Source organism: Lontra canadensis, unplaced genomic scaffold (genome assembly GCF_010015895.1).
Source record: "Lontra canadensis isolate GAN:19392208 unplaced genomic scaffold, GSC_riverotter_1.0 scaffold1, whole genome shotgun sequence".
Classification (NCBI taxonomy): Eukaryota; Metazoa; Chordata; class Mammalia; order Carnivora; family Mustelidae; genus Lontra; species Lontra canadensis.
In genome coordinates this window covers 94,780,811-94,807,397 of record NW_022630995.1, presented here as the reverse complement: position 1 = coordinate 94,807,397, position 26,587 = coordinate 94,780,811, and the positions used below count along the sequence as shown (strand labels likewise).

Sequence of the window (26,587 nt, the reverse complement as noted above, 5' to 3'; positions counted from 1 at the left end):
CCAAAAAAGAAACAAACCAGCAATGCTCAAAGAGATAAATCCAGCCTTTGTTCTACCAGATTCTTTCAATCTGGCACTGGCACCACTACTGGCTTGGTTTGATTATAGCTAATCCACTGCCTACAACATGACAAATGTTTTTGGTCCAAGTTGAATGGTAAAGTCTTTTCAAATGGGAAAAGCAGTTGTCAGCTGTCATTGTTGTGGTACCAACATGTATCATGTCAGGACAGCCAAACAAAGAAGAGGATGATTCAGAATGCTGACCCGGGTACACTGAACCTTATTAACTCTGGTGGTTTCCTGGAAGGCCTGTTAATTGTGGTGGAAAAAGAAATCTGGGCACAAACTGCACATTATCTTTGGTCCCTGGGACTAATGTAGATTTATCAACTAGCTAACATCAAGTGGTGTTAGAAAATTGTGAATTGCAATTTCTAACTCCCCTATGAATGACCTGTTTCTCTTCTCCTTGAAATCTCAATTTATGAAGTTTTCCTTAAAATTTTTTCCCAGGTTATTAAGCTTGTTTAATGGAAATGATGTACAGTTCTTGAATTCTATGAGAGCTGTTTCTCTTGAAGTACTCATTCACAAAGATAAACTTGAAATCCACTTGAACACTGTGCCTATAATTGTCTCTTTTATGGGAGATTTTGCCCTCTTTTCTCTTTGTGGTGAGGAGGCATGATGTTTTATCTGTAATAGAATTCTATAGACTGTGGTACACGTTTAGGCATGTATGCTCCACACGGCCTATCTTGATCTTTCTAGGTACGCTGGAGCCCACAATTCTGCACAGCTACACTGAGTAGATTAGAATAAACTTATCTCAGCTTTATGTTAGATGTCCTACTTTAGATTTTTTTGGTTATTATATATTTTTTTGATTTTTGTGTTTTTTTCTTTCTCTTCTTGTGGGTTACTGATTGTTTTCCTTTCTTTCTTATTTTTTTAACCACCAGTTTCTACTTTACAAAATTAATGTGAGGGCTGAAAACACACCGTGATGTTTTATTTACTAGTAAAGCATGTCATGATTCAGTAGGTTTATGTTTTAATTTGTCCTTGGAAAGAACTGAGCTTATGGTCTTTCTTTCACATCCCAGCTGTTAGGGAATTACTAAATCCAGAGGGAGTTGCATGAGTTATTTAATTGGCATGAGTTATTTGAGTTTAAAGAAGCATAGTCACCCCACAATGTAATGTTAACCAGTGTTGGATGAATCCACATTCTTCAAGGATTCAGGGCTGCAAAGGTCCGCGGAACTGTGATGTTTTCTTAGTTGAGTGCCATTTAAAATTTATTTCTTCTTTTCTAGCTTGTTAAGTGAAAACACATCATTCTTTAACATCTTGCCTCATTACTACCTAAAAGAGCCATGCTAAGAAGAAAGACTACTTAAAAGATGAAATAAACACATTAAATAGGCTTAGGAAGTGTTACACTAATAATATTGAGTAGTGTACAATATATTCAGACTCCCTCCATCCTTTCTCACCTCTTTTTCTTCCTTTAAACACAGTACAAGGAAGCACATACATCGTGTTCCTTGCCAAATAGTTTTGTTCTTTCACAGTGGGAGAAAAGAAAGAGCTTCGTTCTACCTTGCTGCTCTGGGATTTTCTCTCCTCTTCCTTCAAAACGAGTCTTAAAATTTGGTTCCTTGGTCTTTGAAGTCTTAGATCTTAGAATAAAAACAAGTATCCAGAGCATGGTGTGGTTTTGTTACTTCAGCCCGCATGTAAGACCACCTACAGTGACCAGATACTTGGGCCATAGAATGTTATGTGGCCTTGAAGGAATGCGTCATGAGATGGATTCGTTTTCATGCATAATTCCCAATGCTATCACTCAGAAGAATAAAGATTGTAGTGAGAATTAATGCTATGAATTTCTATTGGCTTTATAATGTTAGGCGCCCATCCAAAGGCTGTTTAATCCCTCTAAGAACTCATTTTCATTTGCAGTGGAAAAAAGCATGTATAGTGTTAAGAGAAGCTTGTTCTGAAGAATAAGGGAACAGGCTATGTTTTTGAGATCTTATATCTACCAGGTGTAAAGTTACTGTTCCAGGTACTTTTTCTATGTAATACCTATCTGCTTTTCTCCCCAGCTCTGGGAGTTAGGGTTTCTAAGTTACAGGTAAGATTAACAGAGACTTAGCGAAGTTACATGCCTGATAATATACAACTAACTGGTTAGCAGACCTTGGTCTTGAATCAATTTCTTTTGGCTACTAGTTTTTTTTTTTTTCCCCTTCTTTTTCATATTCCCTTTGTGTCCCAGTAAATACATTATAGAATTAGTTTATCTGGTTCAGCAAAACCTACTAAATTAATAATCTTGTTTTATTGTTTTCTATCCCAGCCATGTCCAATTAGCAATCACTCTTTCACTGGAAATAGGTTAAAACTTTAATTTCTTCTTCAAAGAAGCACAGTATAGGAGTGAAAGGGGTGCTGGTAATTATTCTGGAAAAACAGGCTTATACCAGAATAATCCCTGGCAAATTAGGATGCATACATGCCCTAGTTTTAAAACAAAAACAAAAACAGAGACAAAAGGAGTAGCCACTCTTGTGACAGCCAAGTTCAAACCCTGGTTCTATTTTACCAGCCAGATGATTTTTGTCAGTGCCTCACTACTGTGTCTCAGTTTTCTCACATGTAAAACAAGAATAATATTATTAGTACCTATTTTATAAGATCATGCATTTTAAATGAGGTAATACATGTATATTAATTGAAACAGAGTACACATCTGCTATTATCTGTTGTTATACATAGAGATGATGACTTTTATAACTGTATTTTGAGCGCTATCTAAAGACTTCTCGAACATAAATACAGCTTCATCATTTCTTAGAATTAAACCCTTCGTTTTCCAGAAGTGCTACAGAATAAGTCCTCAACAAGTACTTATTAAAAAGATGAATATGCAGTAGCATCCATTTGTGTTACAAAGATAATCTGTATTTCAAAGAGATACAAAAGAAGAGAGATGGGTTAGGTAAAATTTGATGATGGCAGTGGGAGAATGGGAGTTTGCGTGGGAGAAATATTGCATGGAATTGCTGGGAAAAGATCTCAGATGGGATGTGGGATGGATGTGAGATGTTCCGGACAGCTCAGGGCCAGTGAAACTCTTCTGGATTCCAGGTGGAAGGAAGTGGTAGAAATGGAAGAGGCCTTCAGATGAAAGTTATTTGCACAAGGATTTTATTGACATTGTATGCTAGGAAAAGAAAAATAGCTTTGGCATGGCAGGAAAATTTGGTCCTTGAAATAAGACTAGATTATCAGAGCAAGTCCCTTGGGCAAGCTGCCTCAGCTGCTTCATATTGGGAAGCTAGAGATAATAATATTTACTTTATGGAGCTGTCATAAGGATCAGAACAGAGTATGTGTTTGCATGTGTGTGTGTGTATGCCCCTAGGTAATGTTTGTTCTTGGTAAAAACAAATGAGGGCTATAATTTTTCAGGATCATAACAATACCTGACTCATAGCATTTTGGAGTCAAGTATTTGATGGCTCTTTGTGACTGTAAAGTGCTTTACAAGATAGGGACTTGCTTTGAGTGTCGACATTGTCCTAGTTTCAAGCCCTGGCCGTTGGGTGTGCTGCTATGAGGAAATCGTGGTGTTCCGTGCTCACGTGGTCAGAACAGCGAAGATTTAGTCCAGGTTGTGACTGATGTGTATGCTAAGAGTGTATTGAGGTTAACTTTAAAGCGTAATTGCTCTTTTTATCCTCAGGTCATAGGATATGAGGCTTTAGTGCTTTTGAGCTTAATCACAATTTCTGAAAAAATGGTTTGACTCCACATACTTAATGCTGCTGTGATAATGGCCTTTAAAGTGGGGAGATGGTGAATCTTCATGTGTTTTAAGTATCTCACCCATATTTTTTCCAAGTTATTCACTAAAACCAATAATATATCTCTCAAATGCTCATTTTCATTATGTTTTGTTTAAGTGTCTAAATTTTTCTTTTTTTTTAAGTTTTTCTTTTTTAATTAAAATTTTCTTATGTTTCCCTTAGAGCTTATTCTGATATTCTAACTCTAATCTTGTGCATATGCCTAGGAATTTGAGCTTCAGTTTTCTCAGGTATAAAATGAAGATAATATCACTTCACATGGTTGTTGACTGGGTTAATATGGTAACCTTTATAAGGTGCTTAAAAAAGGACATTATACCCACCAGTGTGAGATGTTATTATTATTGTGAATATAAATAATAATGTACTTTAAATCTTAACTTGCTATGAAAGACTTCAGGACATATTATCATAATAATTACCATTTGTCACTCTGCATTTTGCATATATTCTCTATTCTGTAATGGTCTTGCAGATTCTTCTCTTTGTAGAGGTGGAGAAAATCTCCACGGAGATTATTTTTTCAACATCACACAGATAGAAAATGGCAAAGTCAGAATGTAAATAAACACAAGCCTGTTTGACCCCAAAGGTGGTACATTTTCTACCATGTCATGTTGATTCCTACTCTCTAGGCTCTGTGATGTTCCAGTTCAAGATTTTTAGTTGACTACTATAAGCATATTCTTTTTCTAAACCTAATTATTTCATTTCTTGAGCACCTACTATGTGCCAGGTAAGTCATAGGCTCTAGTAAGTGAATACAACACTGGCTCTATCTTTGAAAAATCCGGTCTAGTGGGGAAAGAGGACTCCATGCATTTATATAGATAGAAGGTATCTGTTAGTCTTTTATTTTTAAGGAGATTGAAATTGACTGAGATAAAATCTTCTTGACTATTTTCTCTGACTGTGCTATAGAATGTTCATAATTGCCTAAGAGTTAGATTTAGGAAACATAGTAAAATACAAATGTTCAAAGATTCATGTCTTTCTTCATTGGAAGCATGATATTCTCTTGGATTAAGTCACTGCCCCAATTATTCCACCATCCCACCGCTGAGTGCAGCATGACTTCACAGGAATGAAAACAAGAGGGAAGTTTGTTATACTCACTTTTACCTATGGTTTCTTTGAGTCACATCAGTGAAATAGGCTTTAGAACAGCAGAACTCATAGATAGGATAAAGTTGCATGATCTGAATGCCAAGTTTGATATATAACATTCCTTTTTTTCCTGGGTCTTCGTGACTACAAAGTGATAACATTTTGAGGAATTCACTAAATGCCTGGCAGGGTTAATGAACAAATTATACCGCTGATCGGGATGCTAGTGCATTAGACACATTTTTTTGCGATAGTTTAATAAGGCCACTCCCAAAGGAGATGCTTAGAAATGAAGCATTCATGTGCTGGTAAATGACTAAAGGTAATTTAGTTTTCCTGAATGCTCTTAAATGTGTTTTCCTAATGGAGATTTTTATTGTGATAAGCATAGAGCCACTCAGTATATCATTGCTATCATATTCCCTTTGTCTGGGCAAAGATACAGATGGTACTAAAAACAGGCTTATTAGCCTAATGTCACAGTGGATGACGTCAATACAGGAGTACTTAGGGAGATATCGATGAACTGATCGTAAAGACTTTGAATCCTCTCTTTCACAGACTTGAGTAGGCAAGCCTGTTTTCAATTTAAAAGAAAAAAAACATGCAAAGCGGAATTTGCAAAAGGAATTTACATCTATTAATGAAGATCGGGGTTATTTTCTCCACCAATTTTATGATCTTTTAGGTGAACAACGTCATTGATTTCTCTCCATAGTGGCAGAAAGCTAGCATTGTCTATTCTTCAGGAAATTAGATAGATTTTTATTTTATTGAAAGATTTAATTTATTTATTTGACACACACACACACACACAGAGCACAAGCAGGGGGAATAGCAGGCAGAGGGAAAGGGAGAATCAGGATCTTCACAGAGCAGGGGGCACCTGAGGGGGCAGGAATCGATCCCAGGACCCCAGGACCATGACCTGAGCTGAAGACAGTCACTTAACCAACTGAGCCACCCCAGTGCCCATAATGTATTTATTTATTTTTTAAAGATTTTATTTATTTATTTGAGATTATATTCACAATTTATTTATTTATTTTATTTATTTGAGATAGGAACAGGGGAGCAGAGAGGGAGGGAGAAACAGACGCCCCACTGAGCAGGGAGCCCAACATGGGGCTTGATCCCAGGACCCTTGGATCACGACCTGAACGGAAGGCAGATAGATGCTTAATGACTGAGCTGTGCAGGTGCCCCCTAAATAGATTTTCAAACTGCTCCACTGAGGTCACAGTTTTACTATCATGCTTACATAGCATCAGACCTTGCAGATGCTGGCTCTTCTATGTTTTTCAGAAAAGTGATACAATCATCATAAGAACCCAAAGGAACACTTTTAATTCATAAGCAACTGCAATTGTGTAGTTCACTTACTTTGAAATTATGCCTATTGCTCCAAAATGTGTTCCCAAACTAGAGAGTAATGCAGGACTCCTATGTTTTAAAAAAATGCCAACAGCAGCAACAACAAACAAGATAAGACATCAAGTCTATTTTCCTAAGTATTTGTGAATTCCAAAGTCAAAATATGAAAAGTAGCTTAAAAATAGTTTTCTTGGATGGCAGCAATTTCAGAAACAAGCTAGAAGACTGTTCAACTCTGAGAGTCAGTGTCAAAGTGAAAGCATTCAAACCGTGTGTGTTTCAATGTTGGCACATTGTGTCCTCTGCATTGCAAACTAATTGGGTTGTGTCTGTGAGCCCAACTCTCATTTCAACCCAGCAAGCTGCATAATAGAAGCATTTGTTCTCATTCTCTTGTCACCCTACTGCTTCAGCTCCAGACCAGGCCATTATGCCCGAACTCCAGCAGAGCACAAGGATCTCACGTTAGAATGCATTGAAGGGTCAGCAGGATAGCTGGACTTGGGAGTAAAGCCCCGACTTATGTCCAATGGTTATTTAGAGAGCTCAGCTGTTTGCACAGTGCAGCTACAAGGGAAGGAGCTGCAATGCACTTTCAAAAGCTTTTTTTTTTTTTTTTTTTTTTAATATGTGATATAGACTATGGTCTTAAAAAGTTGTTTAGAGCCAAGTTGTTTATTCACCAGGGACATATTCTCAAGTGTAAACATGAATTTCTCCTACATGCAATCTGTTGCCAAGCCCTTTGGTTTGTTTAAGCAATAGCAGTTCTGAGAGGTAAAATACGTGCATTGGAAGCAAAGTGCAAATCACTTCACCAGAAGAAAATAGAGAGAGGTAGAAAAAAGGATTGAGGAACACAGGATACACCTCAGTTTACTGAGCCTTCTCCTTCCTTGCAGAAAGTATGAGTGAATGTGTGGGTGCTGGTAACCCTTTTCTCCAGGTAGAGAAAGACAGCCTTTGAGTTCTCATTTACTTAATCTCATATGCTACAAAATGGTAAAGAGTTTTCAGTCAAGTTTGTGATTTCATCTAGGGGGCTGGTTGGGAAAAAAAACAAAAAAACCTTATAAATGCTGGGCTCATATGGCCAGCTTTGTTGGTTGTCATTTCTGCTGTCTACAACCTGAGACCTTATCAGGCTCTTCTCCCTGTCTTCAACCTTGGAGACATGGCTGTGGCCACTTAACCTAAGAGCAGCTCCTTCCACTGAGGCATCACTGACTTCATAGGAAATTGTTCTGTAGTGGAGAACAGACCACTTACCTGCAAGTGAAAGGATGCTCCCAGCTTATTAACCATGTGCAGACATGCTGGGGAAGATTATTCCTCAATCATGAAAGCCTTTTTTTCAGTCTCCCTTCTCTAGTGCAGCCTCCCCTTAGTTCTCCTCTAGCTGATCTGACAAGTCCTGTTTCTCTTCTAGCCGGACCTTCTCCCTGAGCTTCACTGATGACTGGTCATTGGGAAACTGGCCAGTTCTGTAGAGATCTCGTTATTCAGGTTTTCACTCAGGTGAAATGAAAATCATATCTGCCTCGAGAAACCTTGTATGGCTACAGCTTCTGGTCATCCTTTACAGATGTTTCTTACCCTTCATGGATTTCCCACGAGCCTTGTGTTCATTGACCTAGTTTACCAGTTTTCTCTCTCTTTGCTCAATGCTTCTGATTTATGTCTTCATCCTTGCTTTTTTCCATTGGCCCCTTCTCCATAATAGGAGTTCAAGTGAAAAAGATCACTTGTCTCAAGCAAAAATTATTTGCATACATGATTATAAAGAAATAGGCTTATTTTTTTTGAGCTCATAGGATTAATTTCTTTCCTTTTCACATTTCACAAAAGTATTGCATTGCTTATCAGAAATGAGTTGGCCTTGAAATTTCCTAATATGTGCAAATGAAGGGATTAGAGCAGATGATCTCATAAGGGTCTTGCTAGTCCTAAAAATTTCCATGCAATGATGATGATCTGTCTTCTTGTGGGAGAGGACAGATGGATGCTCAGCTTTCCATACTGCACATCTTTTTGATCAATGAGTTGAACATCTGTTTGGGACCTCTCACACCAACGCACTGCAATTCCCGTTGCTCAGTGTTTCAGTTAGCAGCAGCAGAAGGCCTCTCCAGAAGGTGTCAGGCCTCCTGTCTCTGCAAGTGCTTTTTATTCTTATTATTTCCAAGAATAATATAAGAGCTAGTTCCTTCTATATTTACTTTTTGAGACTGGCTAATCTATTTTGGAGTAATGGAGAAAATATGTGTATCCCTCTCAAGTATCTGAAAAGAACAGAGATTTAATATCTAAACATAGAATTAATTCATAAAGCATAACATATAAATCAAAAAGGTAAGAATATATTTTGACTTATTTCATCAAGAGAGAAACCAATCTTTTAAAAAAAATTCATAGACTTCATATTTAGATCAGTTTTATGTCTAAAAACATATATCATGGGATCATGACCTGAGCTGAAGGCAGACACTTAACTGACTGAGCCACCTAGGTGCCCCACCACCTCTTATTAGCATCTTACAAAAGTATAGTACATTTCTTACAGCTAATAATAAATTATTATTAATTATAGTTATTGGTTATATTATTAATGAGCTCTCCTTAGTTTTTAACCAAATGCACCTTTTCTGTTCCAGGATCCCATCAAGGAAGCTACATGACATATACTCATGTCTTCTTAGTCTTCTCTTGTCTCTGGCAGCTTCTTTAGGCTTTTCTTGTTTTGGTGATGTTGAGAGTTTTGGGTACTGATTAGGTATATTGTCGGGTACACCTCCACTGGAATTTGTCTGATGTTTTCCTGATGATATGATTGGAGTAGATGTTTTGGAGAGAAAGATTAGAGAATAAAGTGCCATTCTCATCACAACATGTCAGGGGTAATGTTACCAACCTCAGTCATCTGGCTGAAATACTGTTTGTCAGCTTTCTCTGAGGCCAACTATTTTTAAACTAGTGTTGACTGTTTTTTGAAATCAAAGTTCTAGATTCTAGATTTGAAAATTAATTTGGAAATTATTATGAGGAAATGGCCTTTATTATAATGAAAACAAATGAAATAATACAGTTGTTTTCCTTCTCCTGTCTAAAGAACACAGAGCTACATATCTAAGCTCATGACTTACTCAGACCGTTCTCCAAGGGTGATTAATTTTTTGTATGTAGTTGAAATATCAAGAGATAAAAAGGGAGGAAACAGGAAAGGATTTTTTTTTCTCCCTCTGGGAAGTGTCAGTTTTGTGAAAGAATTGCTGCCATGTTGATCGGGACTGCTCGTTCCTGTATTTCTCATCTGAGAGACGTTGAAAGAAGTACCATTCAGGGGTACTTTCAGCATTTTTGAGCACCTTGCTCAGGGAAGGAAAAGGCATTTCTCTATCCTTGTCTGAATCTTTCTAGCCTTAGTCTACTCAGGTTGATGGGACTGTTAAGCCTTTCCTAATGGGCTCGAGCTCATTATTCTTACTTAAAATAGAAAGAAATATTACAAAGGATAACTCAGGTATGTAGTTACTTGAATATCCTCTCGCCTATTTTAATATTAGTGAAAGGAAAGTAGCTTCCTTAACAAAATCCGGATGTGACCATAGTAGTTAGATATAATCTAATTTGGATTCCTCTAGCATTTGGATTCTAAATACCACATAATTGAATTCAGCAAAAAGAGTCACATTTAAATAAAACCATTGCATAGATTAATGTGTATTCACGTATTTTTTTTTACTGGTGTCCAAAATGATTTTTATATTATTTATTTATATATTTCTCCATTTTTTCCTCATTATATTAATTACTACTATAGTGAGCATGAATGTACAATTTCCTTTATTTCCTTCTTTGGCCCACAGATAAAAACACTATTTTCTTAGCCATTACTGTAGAAAACTAGATAAAAAAAAACATGGCTTTCTTTGCAGAATTGGGGTGCCAAGTAGGCACTTAGTAAAGACAGTTATTTTATTTTATTTTTTTTAAGATTTTATTTATTTGTTGACAGAAAGAGAGGGAACACAGAGAGAGAGAGAGAGACAGAGGAACACTAGATCAAAATCATGGTTTTCTTTGCAGAATTGGGGTGCCAAGTAGGCTCTTACTAAAGACAATTATTTTATTCTATTTATTTTTTATTTTTTTAAAGATTTTATTTATTTATTTATTGACACAGAGAGAGGGAACAGATGAGAGGGAGAAGCAGGCTTCTCAATGAGCAGGGAGCTCCATGTGGGACTTGATCCTAGGAACTGGAGATCACGACCTGAGCTGAGGGCAGGTACTTAACGACTGAGCCACCCAGGTGCCCCTAAAGGCACTTAACGACTGAGCCACCCAGGTGCCCCTAAAGTAAATTATAAGTGGTATGAGAATGCTATTGCTCCCTTAAACTTTCTTATATTCAGAATCCCCCTTTCTTTAGTTTCAGTGCTACTAGTTTAGTTCCCATTCCCATTTCCTCTGGTTTTTCTTAATCCATTAACCACCCTACAGCCAGATTGTGTTTCCTAAATATTAAATTTAATTATGTCTCTTGTGTCTCCACTGTAGCTTGTACATATCTGCACATCAGGCATGAAGACACTTGTTTTTCCTCTGCCTTGCCTGCATGATTATGAGATCTCCAAGCACAGGGACAGTGTCCCATTCACCTTTGAATAACTGTCAGCCCTCTGTAGACTCAATAACCATGAGCTGAGTAAATGAATGAGCATAACCATTTTTGGAGGTCATCTGGTGGACATCTCCGTGCCTAGACTAAAATTTTGGTGTTTGTTTCTGTTTTTACAGCCCACATTCCATAAGACTCTTAAAAAAACTTGTATGGAAGTTTTCAAACATAGACCAACGTAAGGGGAATAGTATAATGAATTCCCATGTATCCAATCAGCTTCAAAAATCTTCATCATCATGCTGATTTTGTTTCATCTTCCTCCCACCACACATTTTTTTGTTTGTTGCTTGATTTTGCTGGAGTATTTGAAAGCAAACACCAGACATCATTCCATTTACTTGTAAATATTTCATTACATCTTAAATTAGTAAAATTTTTTCTTTTATCATGCCATTATCACACTTCTTTAATATAATTTAATATCAAATAATCTAATGTACTTAATTCCTCAAACCTGCCTTTTTTACAGTTGATTTGTTCAAATAAGGACCTCAACAAGGCCTATACATTGCATTTGATTTTGATGAGGCATTGTTTAATATTCACCTATAGAGGAGTTTGATTTATGTCAAAGATGCATAAGTTATAGTGTGCATAAAGAATGTGTTTCTGCTATGTTTTTCTCTCTGTTCTACATAAATATTTAATAGCATTAGGCCTAGAAATAGACATTTGCATGGTTGAGATTTTTCACTCACTCATACATTCATTTATTCAGTAAATAATTATTGAGTGTCTACTCAATGTCAGGCACTGTTCTAGGCACAGAGAGTGAATAATTAAAACGACAACATGAAGCTTATGTTCCCTTGGCTGGAGCCTCTGTAGGAGTTAGCTTTAGATTTGACCTGGGGAGGGAGGAAGAAGTTCACCAATAAATCCAGAGACTTAATTGATATAAATTTAATAGGTAGGAGCTAGGATCTAATTCTTAAGCCTTGAGGTGTTTTGCGATTATCAGGTCCTTATTAGAACATTCTTTCATCATGGTTATCCCTTTCTTTCCCTTTTCTTTCTTTCTTTCTTTCTTTCTTTCTTTCTTTCTTTCTTTCTTTCTTTCTTTTAATTAACATATAATGTGTTATTTGCTTCAGGGGTACAGGTCTGTGACTCATCAGGCTTACACTATTCACAGCGCTCACCATAGCATATACCCTCCCCAATGTCCATCACCCAGCCACCCTATCCCTCCCACCCCCTTCCCCTCCAGCAGCCTTCAGCTTGTTTCCTGAGATTAAGAGTCTTTTATGATTTGTCTCCCTCCCTGGTCCCATCTTGTTTTATTTTTCCCTCCCTTCCCTCCATGACCCCCCGCCCCCGGCCCTGTCTCTTAAATTCCTCATATCAGAAAGATCATATAATAGTTCTCTTTCTCTAATTGGCTTATTTCTCTTAGCATAGTACCCTCTAGTTCCATCCACATCATTGCAAATGGCAAAATTTTGTTTCTCTTGATGACTGCATAGTATTCCATTGTATATACATATATATATACACCACATCTTCTTTATGCATTCATCTGTTGATGGACATCTGGGCTCTTTCCATACTTTGACTATTGCAGACATTACTGCTATAAACATTCAGGTGCACGTGCCCCTTCAGATCACTACATTTGTATCTTTAGGGTAAATACCCAGCAGTGAGATTGCTGGGTCGTAGGGTAGCTCTATTTTCATCTTTTTGAGGAACCTCCATGCTGTTTTCCAGAGTGGCTGCACCAGCTTGCATTCCCATCAACAGTGTAGGAGGGTTCCCCTTTCTCCGCATCCTTGCCAGCATCTGTCATTTCCTGACTGGTTAATTTTAGCCATTCTGACTGGTGTGAGGTGATATCTCACTGTTGTTTTGATTTATGTTCCCCTGATGTTGAGTGAGTTTGAGCGCTTTTTCGTGTGTCTGTTGGCCATTTAGATGTCTTCTTTGCAGAATTATCTGTTCATGTCTTCTGTCCATTTCGTGATTGGATTATTTGTTCTTTGGGTGTTGAGTTTGATAAGTTCTTTACAGATTTTGGACACTAGCCATTTATCTGATATGTCATTTGTGAGTATCTTCTCCCACTCTGTCAGTTGTCTTTTGCTTTTGTTGACTGTTTCCTTTGCTGTGCAAAAGCTTTTGATCTTGATGAAGTCCCAGTAGTTCATTTTTGCCCTTGCTTCCCTTGCCTTTGGTGATGTTTCTAGGAAGAAGTTGCTGTGGCTGAGGTTGAAGAGGTTGCTGCTTGTGTTCTCCTCAAGGATTTTGATGGATTCCTGTCTCACATTGAGATCTTTCATCCATTTTGAATCTATTTTTGTGTGTGGTGTAAGGAAATGGTTCAGTTTCATTTGTCTGCATGTGGCTGTCCAGTTTTCCCAACACATTTGTTGAAGAGTGTCTTTTTTCCATTGGACATTCTTTCCTGCTTTGTCAAAGATTAGTTGACCATAGAGTTGAGGGTCTATTTCTGGGCTCCCTACTTTGCTCCATTGATCTATGTGTCTCTTTTTGTGCCACTATCATACTGTCTTGATGATTACTATGTAATAGAGCTTGAAGTCTGGAATTGTGATGGCACCAACTTTGGTTTTCTTTTTCAACATTCCTCTGGCTATTCAGGGTCTTTTCTGGTTCCATATAAATTTTAGGATTATTTGTTCCATTTCTTTAAAAAAAGTTGATGGTATTTTAATAGGGATTGCATTAAATGTGTAGATTGCTCTAGGTAGCATAGACATTTTCACAATATTTGTTCTTCCAATCCATGAGCATGGAACGTTTTTCTGTTTCTTTGTGTTTTCCTCAATTTCTTTCATGAGTACTTTATAGTTTTCTGAGTCTAGATTCTTTGCCTCTTTGGTTAGGTTTATTCCTAGGTATCTTATGGTTTTGGGTGCAATTGTAAATGGGATCGACTCCTTAGTTTCTCTTTCTTCTGTCTTGTTGTTGGTGTGTAGAAATGCAACTGATTTCTGTGCGTTGATTTTATATCTTGCCACTTAACTGAATTCCTGTATGAGTTCTAGCAGTTTTGGAGTGTAGTCTTTTGGGTTTTCCACATATAGTATCATATCGTCTGCAAAGAGTGAGAGTTTGATGTCTTCTTTGCCTATTTGGATGCCTTTTATTTCTTTTTGTTGTCTGATTGCTGAGGCTAGGACTTCTAGTACTATGCTGTATAGCAGTGGTGATAGTGGACAGCCCTCCCGTGTTTCTGACCTTAGGAGAAAGGTCTCAGTTTTTCCCCATTGAGAATGATATTAGCTTTGGGTTTTTCATAGATGGCTTTTATGATATTGAGGTATGTACTCTTCTATCCATACACTGTGAAGAGTTTTGATGAAGAAAGGATGCTGTACTTTGTCAAACGCTTTTTCAGCGTCTATTAAGAGTATCATTTGGTTCTTGTTCTTTCTTTAATGTATTATATCACACGATTGATTTACAGATGTTGAACCAGACTTGCAGTCCAGGAATAAATCCCATTTGGTCGTGGTGAATAATCCTTTTAATGTACTGTTGGATCCTATTGGCTAGTATTTTGGTGAGAATTTTTGCAGCCATGTTCTTCAGGGATATTGGTCTGTAATTTTCCTTTTGATGGGGTCTTTGTCTGGTTTTGGCATCAAGGTGATGCTGGGCTCATAAAATGAGTTTGGAAGTTTTCCTTCCATTTCTATTTTTTGGAACAGTTTCAGAAGAATAGGTATTAATTCTTCTTTACTTTAGATCTGGAGATGTCTTTGGGTCTAAAACGAGTTTCTTGCAGACAGCATATCGATGGGTCCTTTTTTTTTTTTTTTTTAAATCCATTCTGATACCCTGTGTCTTTTGATTGGGGCATTTAGCCCATTTACGTTCAGGGTAACTATGAAAGATATGAATTTAGTGCCATTGTATTGCCTGTAAGGTGACTGTTACTGTATATTGTCTCTGTTCCTTTCTGCTCTACTACTTTTAGGCTCTCTCTTTGGTTAGAGGACCCCTTTCAATATTTCCTGTAGGGCTGGTTTGGTGTTTCCAAATTCTTTTAGTTTTTGTTTGTCCTGGAAGCTTTTTTTTTTTTTTAATTTTTTTTTTTAAGATTTTTATTTATTTATTTGTCAGAGAGAGATCACAAGTAGGCAGAGAGGCAGCAGAGAGAGAGGAAGGGAAGCAGGCTCCCTGCCAAGCAGAGAGCACGATGTGGGTGGGGCTCGATCCCAGGACCCCAGGATCATGACCTGAGCCGAAGGCAGAGGCTTAACCCACTGAGCCACCCAGGTGCCCCTGTCCTGGAAGCTTTTTATCTCTCCTTCTATTTTCAATGATAGCCTAGTTGGATATAGTATTCTTGGCTGTATATTTTTCTCATTTAGTGCTCTGAATATATTACACCAGTTCTTTCTGGCCTGCCAGGTCTCTGTGGATAAGTCTGCTGCCAATCTAATATTTCTACTATTGTATGTTACAGACTTCTTGTCCTGAGCAGCTTTCAGGATTTTCTCTTTGTCACTAAGACTAGTAAGTTTTACTATTAGATGATGGGGTGTTGACCTATTTTTATTGATTTTGAGGGGGGTTCTCTGTGCCTCCTGGATTTTGATGATGCTTGTTCCCTTTGCCATATTAGGGAAATTCTCTATTATAATTTGCTCCAATATACCTTCTGCTCCCCACTCCCTTTCTTCTTCTCTTGGAATCCCAATTATTCTAATATTGTTTCATCTTATGGTATCACTTATCTCCCGAATTCTCTCCTTGTGGTCCAGTAGCTGTTTGTCTCTTTTTTTCTCAGCTTTATTCTCCATCATTTAGTTTTCTATATCACTAATTCTCTCTTCTGCCTCATTTATCTTAGCAGTAAGAGCCTCCATTTTTGATTGCACCTCATTAATAGCTTTTTAAAATTTCTACTTGGTTAGATTTTAGTTCTTTTATTGCTCTAGAAAGGTATTTTATTTCTCCAGAAAGGAATTCTGTAATATCTTCCATGCTTTTTTCGAGCCCAGCTAGCACATTGATAGTTGTCAGTCTGAACTCTAGTTCTGACATATTACTAATGTCCGTATTGATTAGGTCCCTAGCAGTTGGTACTGCCTCTTGTTCTTTTTTTTGAGGTGAATTTTTCTGCCTTGTCATTTTACTCAGGTAAGACTAGATGAATGAGAGAACAAAATATTAAAAGGCTAGCAGTGACCCCAGAAAAATATACACTAACCAAATCAGAAGAGACCCAAAACCAGGGGGAGAAGAAAGGAGGAAAAAAAAATAAAAAAAAATATTATAGACTGGTGAATACAACAGAACCACACACCTGATTTGGGTTGTATTTTGGCCTGTTAGAAGAAACTGCCTCCCAAAATGTTAAATAAAGAAAAACTTACATATATATATATATATATATATATATATATATATATATATATACACACACACACACACAAATAAGGGTAAACATGATGGAGGGATGGAATATGACTATAACGATGAAAATTTAAAAAGATTTTTAAAAAGGAATCAATAAGATAAGAAGTTGGTTGAAAAAAGAAAAAAAAAGGAGAGAATGTGATCAGGGTGGAGACTAGAACCAAGCCATATGCTATATTTAGGATATATTTTGATCTGTTAGAAGAAACTGTATCTCAAAATTTTAAAGAAATAAAAACTTATATGTATACAAACAATAGGGTTACATACAATGAAGGGATAGAATATGGCTATACAATGAAAATTAAAAAAATTTTTTAAAGGTATTGATAAGATAAAATAGTTTAAAAAGGTTAAAATGGGAAAGAGGAAACATTAACAAAATGAAATAAAAAATAAAATTTAAAAAATTTAACTTTGAAAGACTAAGGAATCATGGGAAAAAAGCCATGGATTCTATGTGCTGTATTCCCCTCAACTCTGAAGTTTTGCAGTTCTCATTGATTGGTGAACTTGTTCTTTGCTGGATGTTCTTGCTGATCTTCTGGGGGAGGGGCCTGTTGCCATGATTCTCAAATGTCTTTGCCTGAGGTGGAATCACACTGCCCTTGCCAGCGGCCAGGCTGTGCAATCTGCACGGGTTCCCTCTTGGTAGCTTTTGTTCCCTGAACGCTTTCCGTAGAGTTTTGGACTATGGGAATGAAAATGGTTGCTTCCCAGTGTCCGGCCCAGGAGGAGCTGAGAGCTCAGGAGAAACCAAGAGCTCAGGGCCCCACTCCTCAGTGTGCCCTCAGAGAAAAGCAGTCAATCCCTCCCCTCTCCCTGGTCTCTGGTCGCACTCTGAGCTCACTCAGCCTGTGACTGAACGTTTCTGTCTCTGGCATTTGGTCCCATTTGGAGTTTCCAAACCCAGCAGATTCCTGCAGCATGTTCCTGCTCCACTCCCCCGTGGGAGGAAGGTGAGTCTCCCTGGATCTGCCCCTTATGGGGTCCCTGCTCGAAGATTAGTGGCCCAGGTGTCAGGGATCTTGGTTTATGGCAACCCTGAGCTGAGAGCCCACTCCTCTGCTCCTTCTCTATAGCTGGTTTCCTGCTCCAATACCTGGGAGCTCTGCTGCACTCAGGCACCCTCAGTCTGTTTTTTCGACCCTGAGGGACCTGAGACCACTGTCCCCATGAGGGCTCTATCCCCCACTTAGCCTCTGGAGTGACGTCCCTCCATGGACCAGACTTCTAAAAGTTCTGATACTGTGCTCTGCTGCTCTATTGCTTGCTGGAAGCCAGCTGACAGAGGCTTCCTCCCTCCCACCCCACCGCCCCGCACCGCAATCTGTCTTCCCATATATCCCCTCGGATTCACTTCTCCGTACCTCCTACCTCCCAGAAAGTAGTCACTTTTCTGTTCCTAGAATTGTTGCTATTCTTCTCTTCGATCTCCTATTGAGTTTGCAGGTGTCCCGAATGATTTGATAACTATCTAGCTGAATTCCTGGGACCCAATGGAAATTTAGGTCTCCTACTTCTCTGCCATCTTGCTCCTCCCCCTAGTTATCTCTTTTAACCCCTAGACAAGCCATTCTGCCCATGTGCTAGATGAATCTCCATAAAACTGCATTTTGATCTTGTCATTCCCTTACTAAAACACCTAAAGCATGACTTGTCATACTGTGACAATAAAGGTCAAATTTCATAGCTTGGTATTTAAAATTTAAGCCTAACTTACACTTTCAGTTTTATCTTTTTCTTATGTTAAGTCTACTATAACCAGACTGCTCTCTTGAACTTGCCTTGAGGGCTCTTGCTCTGTATCTTTACTTAGGCCAATATTAACTTATTACATCCTCCTTTGGGTCTTTCTCTTCCTTTCCTTCTCCTTTCTTCCAAATTTCTTTTCTAGTCTCTCCTTTTAACTTCCTTGAAACTCAGCTTAATTCTCATCATCTCTGTAAGGATCACACACCATCAAGCCATTTAATGCCACCCCAATATGACACTTAGTTTGCATTGCCTTGATTTATAAAACCACCTGTGGTAAGACCTTGGCTTTTTACATCAGGAAGCCCCGGATTTGGTTTGATTTTCAGTCCAGCCGCTTATTAGCAATATAGTCTTGGGCAAGTCCCTTCACTTCAGAGTTTCATTTTCCTTGTCTACAGAATGTAAATAGAGGTTGATTTTCCTGGGGTTGTTTTAAATAATACTTGAGATAATGTATGTAAGTTAGTCAATACAATTTTTGATACTTTGGAAACACTCTATAAGTGATAGGGTATTATTATTATTAATTCTGTTTTTCTCTAATTATGCCATCTCCAACTAGATGAGGAGGCACTTATAATGTCTTGTATACTGCTGGTACTGCACATTGTCTGTTGGGTAGTCATTTCAGATCCATCCCTTTTAGTTCCTGGGTTTCCTGCACAGTCCTCTAAATATTCACCCAGTTGTTCAGCTATGGTTTTTGGTGGTCATTTGGGACTCAGAATGGAAACATAACATTCCAGAAAATGGCTAGAACATGTAGGAAAGCAACTGTACCTATTATTCTATTTTAGTCGTTGTTAAAATTAGGGAAAAATGTGATTGAAATTAGGGAGTCTTTATTTTCATTTGGGTGTTTTATTAAGTTTAGGGAAAAGAAATGTGAATCCCATGCTGAGAGTATCTGTCTAGTTAATATTTTATTTGTTGCAAATGGTTTTCAGTGTTTTGTTTTGTTTTTGCCAACCTCAAAGCAAAATACTCTGCCTCGAAAGAAGAAAATTAAGAGGCGTGATATATTTGATTAAGGAAAGCTATTCATAGTCCGAGGTCAGGAGAATCAAATTGAATTGTGGATCTGAGGGAGGCCAAGAAAAGAGCATTTTTAAGCCTAGCTAAACACAAGGTACTGCATCATTAAAGGGGGAAAGTTACAGGCTCACAGTGAAGAAGAGAGCACTTAAATTGCTCCCGATTCTCTTGGAGAAGAATATGCAAAGGCCCAAGAACCTGGTTCTCAGTTTCCAAAGGAAATAATGCGTGTTCTGTCAGTGGAGCTCAGACTGTTCAAAGGCTAAAGAGCACTGCCCAACAGGAGCTGGAAGCAGGGACTTCATTGAGCAGCTCTGTGTCTTTGGCAGTCCCTTGCAAGTGGGACTGAAATTAAAAGTAGTTGAGTGCAACCAGTTCTAAATGTCAGATGGAACACTTTGCTCAGCAGGCAGTGCCCGATGCTGATTTTCCTGTTGTGTTATGCATTGTTGTGTGAGATGTTGAATCAGGTCCTTGTTAGTGCATTCATTAATGTAAGGGCTGGAGAGCAGCTTGGTCCACAGTTAATATTCTGTGATGTTATTGCCTATTGGCCTTGGACTTCAATTGAGTGAGGTTTTTGTCAACTTTTTTTTTTTTTTCTTTTGACACCTGGAGGCAATGTTCTTTCAATTTGATTGGTCTTTTCTATGGACACTTCTTGTGAATGCTTAAAAGTTGTGCTTTCTAAATTGGTAGTAAGGCACAGAGACGGTTGTTCACACAAACAAATAGAAATATGGGAAGACTTTTTCAAAAGAGTATTGCATTAACTATCTGATCTCTATGGTTACATATATAATTCTAAGGGATTTTTTAAAAAAAGTTTTATTTATTTGTCAGAGAGAGAGAGAGAGAGAACAAGCAGGGGGAGTGGCAGGCAGAGGAAGAAGCAGGCTCCCCGTTGAGCCGTGACATGGGACTGGATCCCAGGACCCTGGGATCACGACCTGAGCGGAAAGCAGACGCTTAACTGACTGAGCCACCCAGGTGGCCTTCTAAGGGAATTTTACATGATGGTTTTGACTTAAGTTTCTGAAAACTTGTCTATAAGTTTGGTCACTCCTCGTAAGGTTATGTGAATGTGGACACTGCATCTGTTGAAACTCTAGCCTTTTTTTTTTTTTAAAGATTTTATTTGTTTATTTATTTGAGAGAGAGAGTGAGCAAGCAGGGGGAGGGACAGAGGGAGAAGGAGAGAATCTCAACAGACACTGCACTGAGTGCAGAGCCCAGAGAGGGGCTGGATCTCAACCCTGAGATCATGACCTGAGGGGATATCAAGAGTCAGACACTCAACCCATTGAGCCACCCAGGTGCCCCCAAACTCTCACCTTTTAATCTAGACATAGGGTAGGTCAAATAAGATAGGACAGGGAAGGAGATAGGGTAGGCTTTGAATGCTCCACGTGCCGGGGCCTGTTATTGAGAGTTCAGGGAGCCATCTTGGAAGCTGAAGAGTGATGTGCTTGACTCTGTAATGGCTCCAGAATAGTCCATAAGTGAGAGAATGCAAATAGTACAAAAGCATCCAGGAAATTGCTTCACATAGGACAGTATTCCTCAAACTTTCGCTTACCTCAGAATCACCTGGAGGGCTTGCTAAAACAAATATTATTGGTCCCCATTTTCAGAATTTCTAAATCAGAAGAAGGTCTGAGGTGGGGCTCCAGCATTTACCTCTCTAACAAGTTCCTATGTGATGCTGATGTGCTGCTGGTCTGTGGCCCCCTGAAACAAGGCAGTGATTCTTGTCATATTTCTCAAATTTTAATATACAACAGGATCACCTTGGAGAAGTTGTAAAATCTGTAAAGTCTTTAAAAATTATACTGGTGAGGGGTACCAGCCTGTCTCAGTTCGTGATCCTGTGACTTTTGATCCTGGGGTTCTAAGTTAGGTGTAGAGATTACTGAAAATCTTTAAAAAGGAGAGAAATTATCCTGGTGAGGCTCAAGATTTTGAATTTTTAAAAAAGCACCCTTAGTGATCCTGCAGGCATTGATCCAGGGGCACTGGCTTGGGCACTGGGACTCCAAGGAAAATCTCTAACCCTTTCGTGTTTGAGTCCTTCATATTGTCATAACGCATTGTGTCTTGAATGTCAGTTAATGACTGTTGAAGTTCTAATCTCCTTGAAAAGCAAGATTAAGTAAAATGGAAACATTACCATATTTTAATGGCTTAATGGTATCATAGGCCAAATCACATCTCATGAAAATAGGGTATTGTGATATGCTAAGCATTTCTAAATGTGATATGCTTAGCATATCACATGCTATAACTTGACTTGATGTAACATGACTTTGGCATGAAAAAGTTGTCTAATCTCCTGATATTAAGTAAAATGTAAGTAAACAACATCTCTTAAAGGAATCCACAGGATATAATGAAAAAGAAGACCTTTGAGATGGGTAGATCCTGGCTGTAACACTTAGAAAGCCTGGGCAAGTTACTTAACATTTATGATGATTAGTTTTCTCATCTGTAAAAGGGACATAGTAATTTCTGTCTCACATGTCATGAAGAATAAATTATATATATATATATATATATAGAGAGAGAGAGAGAGAGAGAGAGGCTAATGCAGCTTCTGACGTATTGCGGATATTTAATAAATGGTAGTTAAAGAAGAAATGATAGGACAGGCATCTCTCATCTCGTAGTTTCTTTCCCCCATGCAGTTTAACTGTGATAGGGGAGATGCTTGTCTATCTTAACATTCCGTGGTCAGCAGTTTCAGCCAGTGCTTTTGTATGGATTTTAGACTGACTCTGAAAGTAAGTATCATCCCTGAAGTTTCTTTCATATAATTATGAATGTAACCTTAGAGATATAAATTAACACTATGAAATTTTAAAACTAATTTTGGATATTACATGATGAAAAAATACCCTTTCTTTGATTAAATAGATAAATGGTGCATGTTTATTGGCTGTAAGGCTAAGAAAAATTTTTTTAAAGATTTTATTTATTTATTTGACAGAGAGAGAGAGATCACAAGTAGGCAGAGAGGCAGGCAGAGAGAGAGGAGGAAGCAGGCTCCCCGCAGAGCAGAGAGCCCAATGTGGGGCTCGATCCAGGGTCCCTGGGATCATGACCTGATCCGAAGGCAGAGGCTTAACCCACTGAGGCACCCAGGTGCCCCTAAGAAAATATTTTTAAAAAGATGAGGTGATGGGGATAGATTCCAGGACCTAGAGATCATGACCTGAGCTGAAGGCAGACACTTAACCACCTGAGCCACCTGGGTGCCCCTGGAAAAGGTATTTTGAATTAAATTGATTAGATGATTTTTAATGACAGTTTCAAGATTACTAACATTATTCACTGGATTTTAAAGTAAATTTGGAAAACTCTTTTTCAATTATTACAAATTAAAAGGAAGTCTTTAGAATATGATGAAAAGCTGGATCTTGCTAGGGAAAAAGAATGAAAATAGAAGACAGGATGTTAAAATGGAGAGACATTGATTTAGCATCCGGGAGGCAATGGCTAGAATCTTGGATCAGCACTGATCGTTTGTGAACATTTTCACTATAGACTCTGAACCTATTCCTTATGGACTCAGTGTGTGTAATATTTCACATGGTTATTGTGTGACTAAATGAATAGATGTTTGTAAAATGCTTACAATGAAGTCAAGACATAACCTCTCAAAAAATTATAATACCATCTTTGGAGTGCCAAATTTATGCCAGGAGCATCTCTAGTCCTCCAAGTAACCTCATTTCATGAGAAGAACTGAGGCTCAGAGTTTAAGCAGTTTTCACAGGGCTCCTAGTTAGCATGGGGCAGAATTAGGCCTTGAAGCCGGGCCTGTAAGATTCCAATGCCAGGCTCTTACTGTCTAATGGCAGTTCACATCCTTTCACCTTTTCTCCCATATGGCACAAACACACTTAAAATAGCTTTCTGAGAGAAGCCAAAAGATATAATTGTATAGTAAGTTCTTTCTGAAAGTCTGTTCAAGAAGGTTATTTAGGTTGATTCCTATAAGCTAAGGTATAAAATAATTGAATATTGTGTGTGATCAATGCCTGCTTTTGAAATGTGGCTCGGAAGTCATCTTAATCGTCCTCCCTGTCATCAACTCCAGATTGTTCTGTATGTCATAGTCCATCTGCCTAATTATATGAATATGTATAATGGGGATACTCAGGAAAAATTGATGCATTTTCCTAGTAGTTTTAAGAAATTGTTATGTAATCAGAGAAATGTCAAAAACTTTAAAGAGTTTATAAACTCTAAAGTGAATAAACACAAAATAAAAGAGTAAGGATTAATAAGATTTATGTGTATCAGAGAGAAAATAAAAGGAAAAAAGATGCTGTTGACAGTTACAGGAAAAAGTATTAAATACTTCAAAATGAGCTTAGAAAAGGGTGTGAATGGACTATACAAAGAAAACTTGAATGCTTTTTTGGGAGACGAAAAGAAAGATTTGAAGAAGGATTGGATGAGATGACAAACAGTTGTTGGGGTTATCAATTCATGTCATCTATTTATAGACTGAATGCTCTCCTAGTAAGTCCCTGGTTGGACTTTAAGGAATTAAACTCAACAAATTGATACCAAGCTTTAACTGGAAAATATATAGGCATCAACTGAAAAGTTTGTTCTGGAAAAAAAAAAGAGCAACAAAGAAGGATGTATCCCACCAGATATAGGGACACATATAAATCATTAAAAATTAGGACTAAAGGGAAGTGTGGGTGGCTCAGTTGGTTAAGTCATCTGCCTTTGGCTCAGGTTGTGATCCCAGGGGTGCGGGATCAAGCCCCACATTGGGCTCCCTGCTCAGTGGGGTGCCTGCTTCTTCCTCTCTCTCTGTCATTCCCCCACTTGTGCTCTGGGCTTTCTCTATCCATCTATCAAATAAATGAATATTTATTTCTAATAAATATTATCTCTAATAAATATAAAATAAAAATATTTATTTTTAAAAAATATCTTTTTTTTAAGGATTTTCTTTACTTATTTGACAGAGAGAGAGACAGTGAGAGAGGGAACAGAATTGAGGGGCGGTGGTTGGGAGAGGGAGAAGCAGGCTTCCCCCCAAGCAGGGAGCCTGACACGGGGCTTGATCCCAGAACCCTGGGATTATGACCTGAGCCAAAAAGGCAGACACTTAACGACTGAGCCACCCAGGTGTCCCAATAAGTCAACTATTTAAAAATTAAAAAAAAAAATTAGGACTAAGGATGAATGGAGCTGAAAAGAAATAGAAGAAGGATACACATACACACACACAAACACACCTCTACTGAAATTATTTTTTATAGAAATTTGGCAGTAACTTAAATGTCATTAAAAAGATAATGGGCAAGTAAATTGGCAGACATTAAAATGACATGTATGAAGACTAGGCAATGACATGGAAAAATAATTATAAATAATAAAAGAAGAGTATAATTTTTGTATTTATAGTGTGTTAGATATACTAATTTTGAAGGAGACATACTTATATTCATACTAGGATTATAGTCACCTGTTTAACTGAATACATATTCATATTCATAGATTTAAAGGAAAAAGAACATGAATAAATAAGAACAAGGTTGAGTTCAGATAATGGAATAAGAATAATTTTTGTTGTTCCTTAAATTCTTTTACTTTTTGTAATGTTTTTACAATTTACAATGTAATGTGGTTTTTGTTTTTGTTTTTGTTTTTGTAATGTTTTAACAATAAAAGTTTTAATATAGGTTATGTAAACTTTCATATAGAATATGACCAATGGGGTGCCTAGGTGGCTTAGTCAGTTAAGTGACTGACTTTGGCTCAGGTCATGATCTCAGGGTCCTTGGATCCCTGTCCTGTGTTCAGCCCCATGCTCAGAGGCAGTCTGCTTGTCCCTTTCCCTCTTCCCTTCCCTCTGCTTGTGCTCTCTCTGTCCCTCTTTCCTTCTTTTTTTTTTTTTTTAAGATTTTATTTATTTATTTGACAGACAGAGATCACAAGCAGTCAGAGAGGCAGACACAGAGAGAGGAGGAAGCAGGCTCCCTGCTGAGCAGAGAGCCAGATTCAGGGCTTGATCCCAGGACCCTGGGATCATGACCTGAGCCAAAGGCAGAGGCTTTAACCCACTGAGCCACCCAGGCACCAGTCTCTGTCCCTCTTTCAAATAATAAATAAAATTTTAAAAAATGAGATAGAATATGACCAAAGCATCAATCAAAGTGTTGTTTGGCATTCTAAACTTGAATCAGTAAAGACAGATCTCCATTATGAATGCAAGAGTTTTATCTTTTTTTCTTTTTTTTAAAGGATTATTTCTTTGTTTATTTGACAGAAAGAGAGTGTGTGTGAGCACAAGTAGGGGCAGAAGGAGACCGAGAAGCAGGCTCCCCACCCAATAGAGAGCTCCATGTGGGGCTGGATGTGGGGCTGGATGCAGGGTTGGATCCTAGGACTCTGGGATCATAACCTGAGCCAAAGGCAGATGCTTAACTGACTGAGCCACTCAGGCACCCCACAAGAGTTTTATCTTGTTTACAATTATCTTGACCGTATTAAATCTGCTAATGTTACTTAAATTTCCTTATGATTAGATGTACATTTTCAGAATTTCTTTAATCTGTTCCTCTTATATATGCTATTTTTACATCTTTTCATCTACTTTGTTTAGCTACTTTTCTGAGCTCTTGAAATATTTACATATTTTTTGTTTAGCTCTTTTGCATTTATAATAGAGTGAGTTTTCTTATAAAGTAAATTTTTAGTGCCTACTGCAAACCTGTTTTTATTAGAAATGAATAAACTCTTCTTAATGACAAATTAAAATAATTTCAAACTTATATTTCCTTTTTTGTTCTTTTAGGTAAGTAACTGAAAGGGACATGAAGAACTGATATTTCAAATGACAGCCATGTTGCAAAAGGTACCTTTGATATTTTAATAATACTGTAAAAGGAATTCTATAAAAAAACACAGAGGTTGGAAAGTAAATACAATTTTGGAGAAAAATTTTTTTAAGTAAACAGATGTTTAAAGATGTTATAGCTTTAATGATATTTTAATTATGAGAAATGTAATATATGATATGACTATTTTCTGTAGTCATGGAAATTATTGTCAGTATTATTTGGGAGTGGAAAGATAAATGAATTGATCATTATGTCCACATATTCACTGGTGGAAAGAGGGATGTGTGGAGCAAAGTTTGATGCAATAGAGAAAATGAAAACAGTGGGATTTGTGCATCATAATCATCTATTTTTCTAAGGGCTTGTGGTTTCTTCTCTGTGATCAAAACATTATCTCCAGAATTGCTCATAAAATTGATTGCTCTAAGCTTGTCAGTAAACCAGTTTGATTCTGGATAATTTAAATGGATTAAATAATGGTGGAG

The 26,587-nt window shown here is 37.7% G+C and overlaps 1 protein-coding gene across 2 annotated transcripts in view; it reads left to right on the top strand.

Annotated features, from left to right (window-relative positions):
• Nucleotides 1–26,587, top strand: part of ANK2 (ankyrin 2) — a 662,258-nt gene that overhangs the window by 168,872 nt on the left and 466,799 nt on the right. Inside the window, exon 2 of one of the 2 annotated variants that reach the window (XM_032859322.1) lies at nucleotides 26,057–26,116. The exons of the other annotated variant lie outside the window; for it this stretch is intronic. Within the exon in view, the coding sequence (XP_032715213.1) occupies nucleotides 26,096–26,116 (21 nt within the window). The 5' untranslated portion in view covers nucleotides 26,057–26,095. The remainder of the gene's footprint in view (nucleotides 1–26,056; nucleotides 26,117–26,587) is intronic. 2 annotated transcript variants of the gene reach the window in all.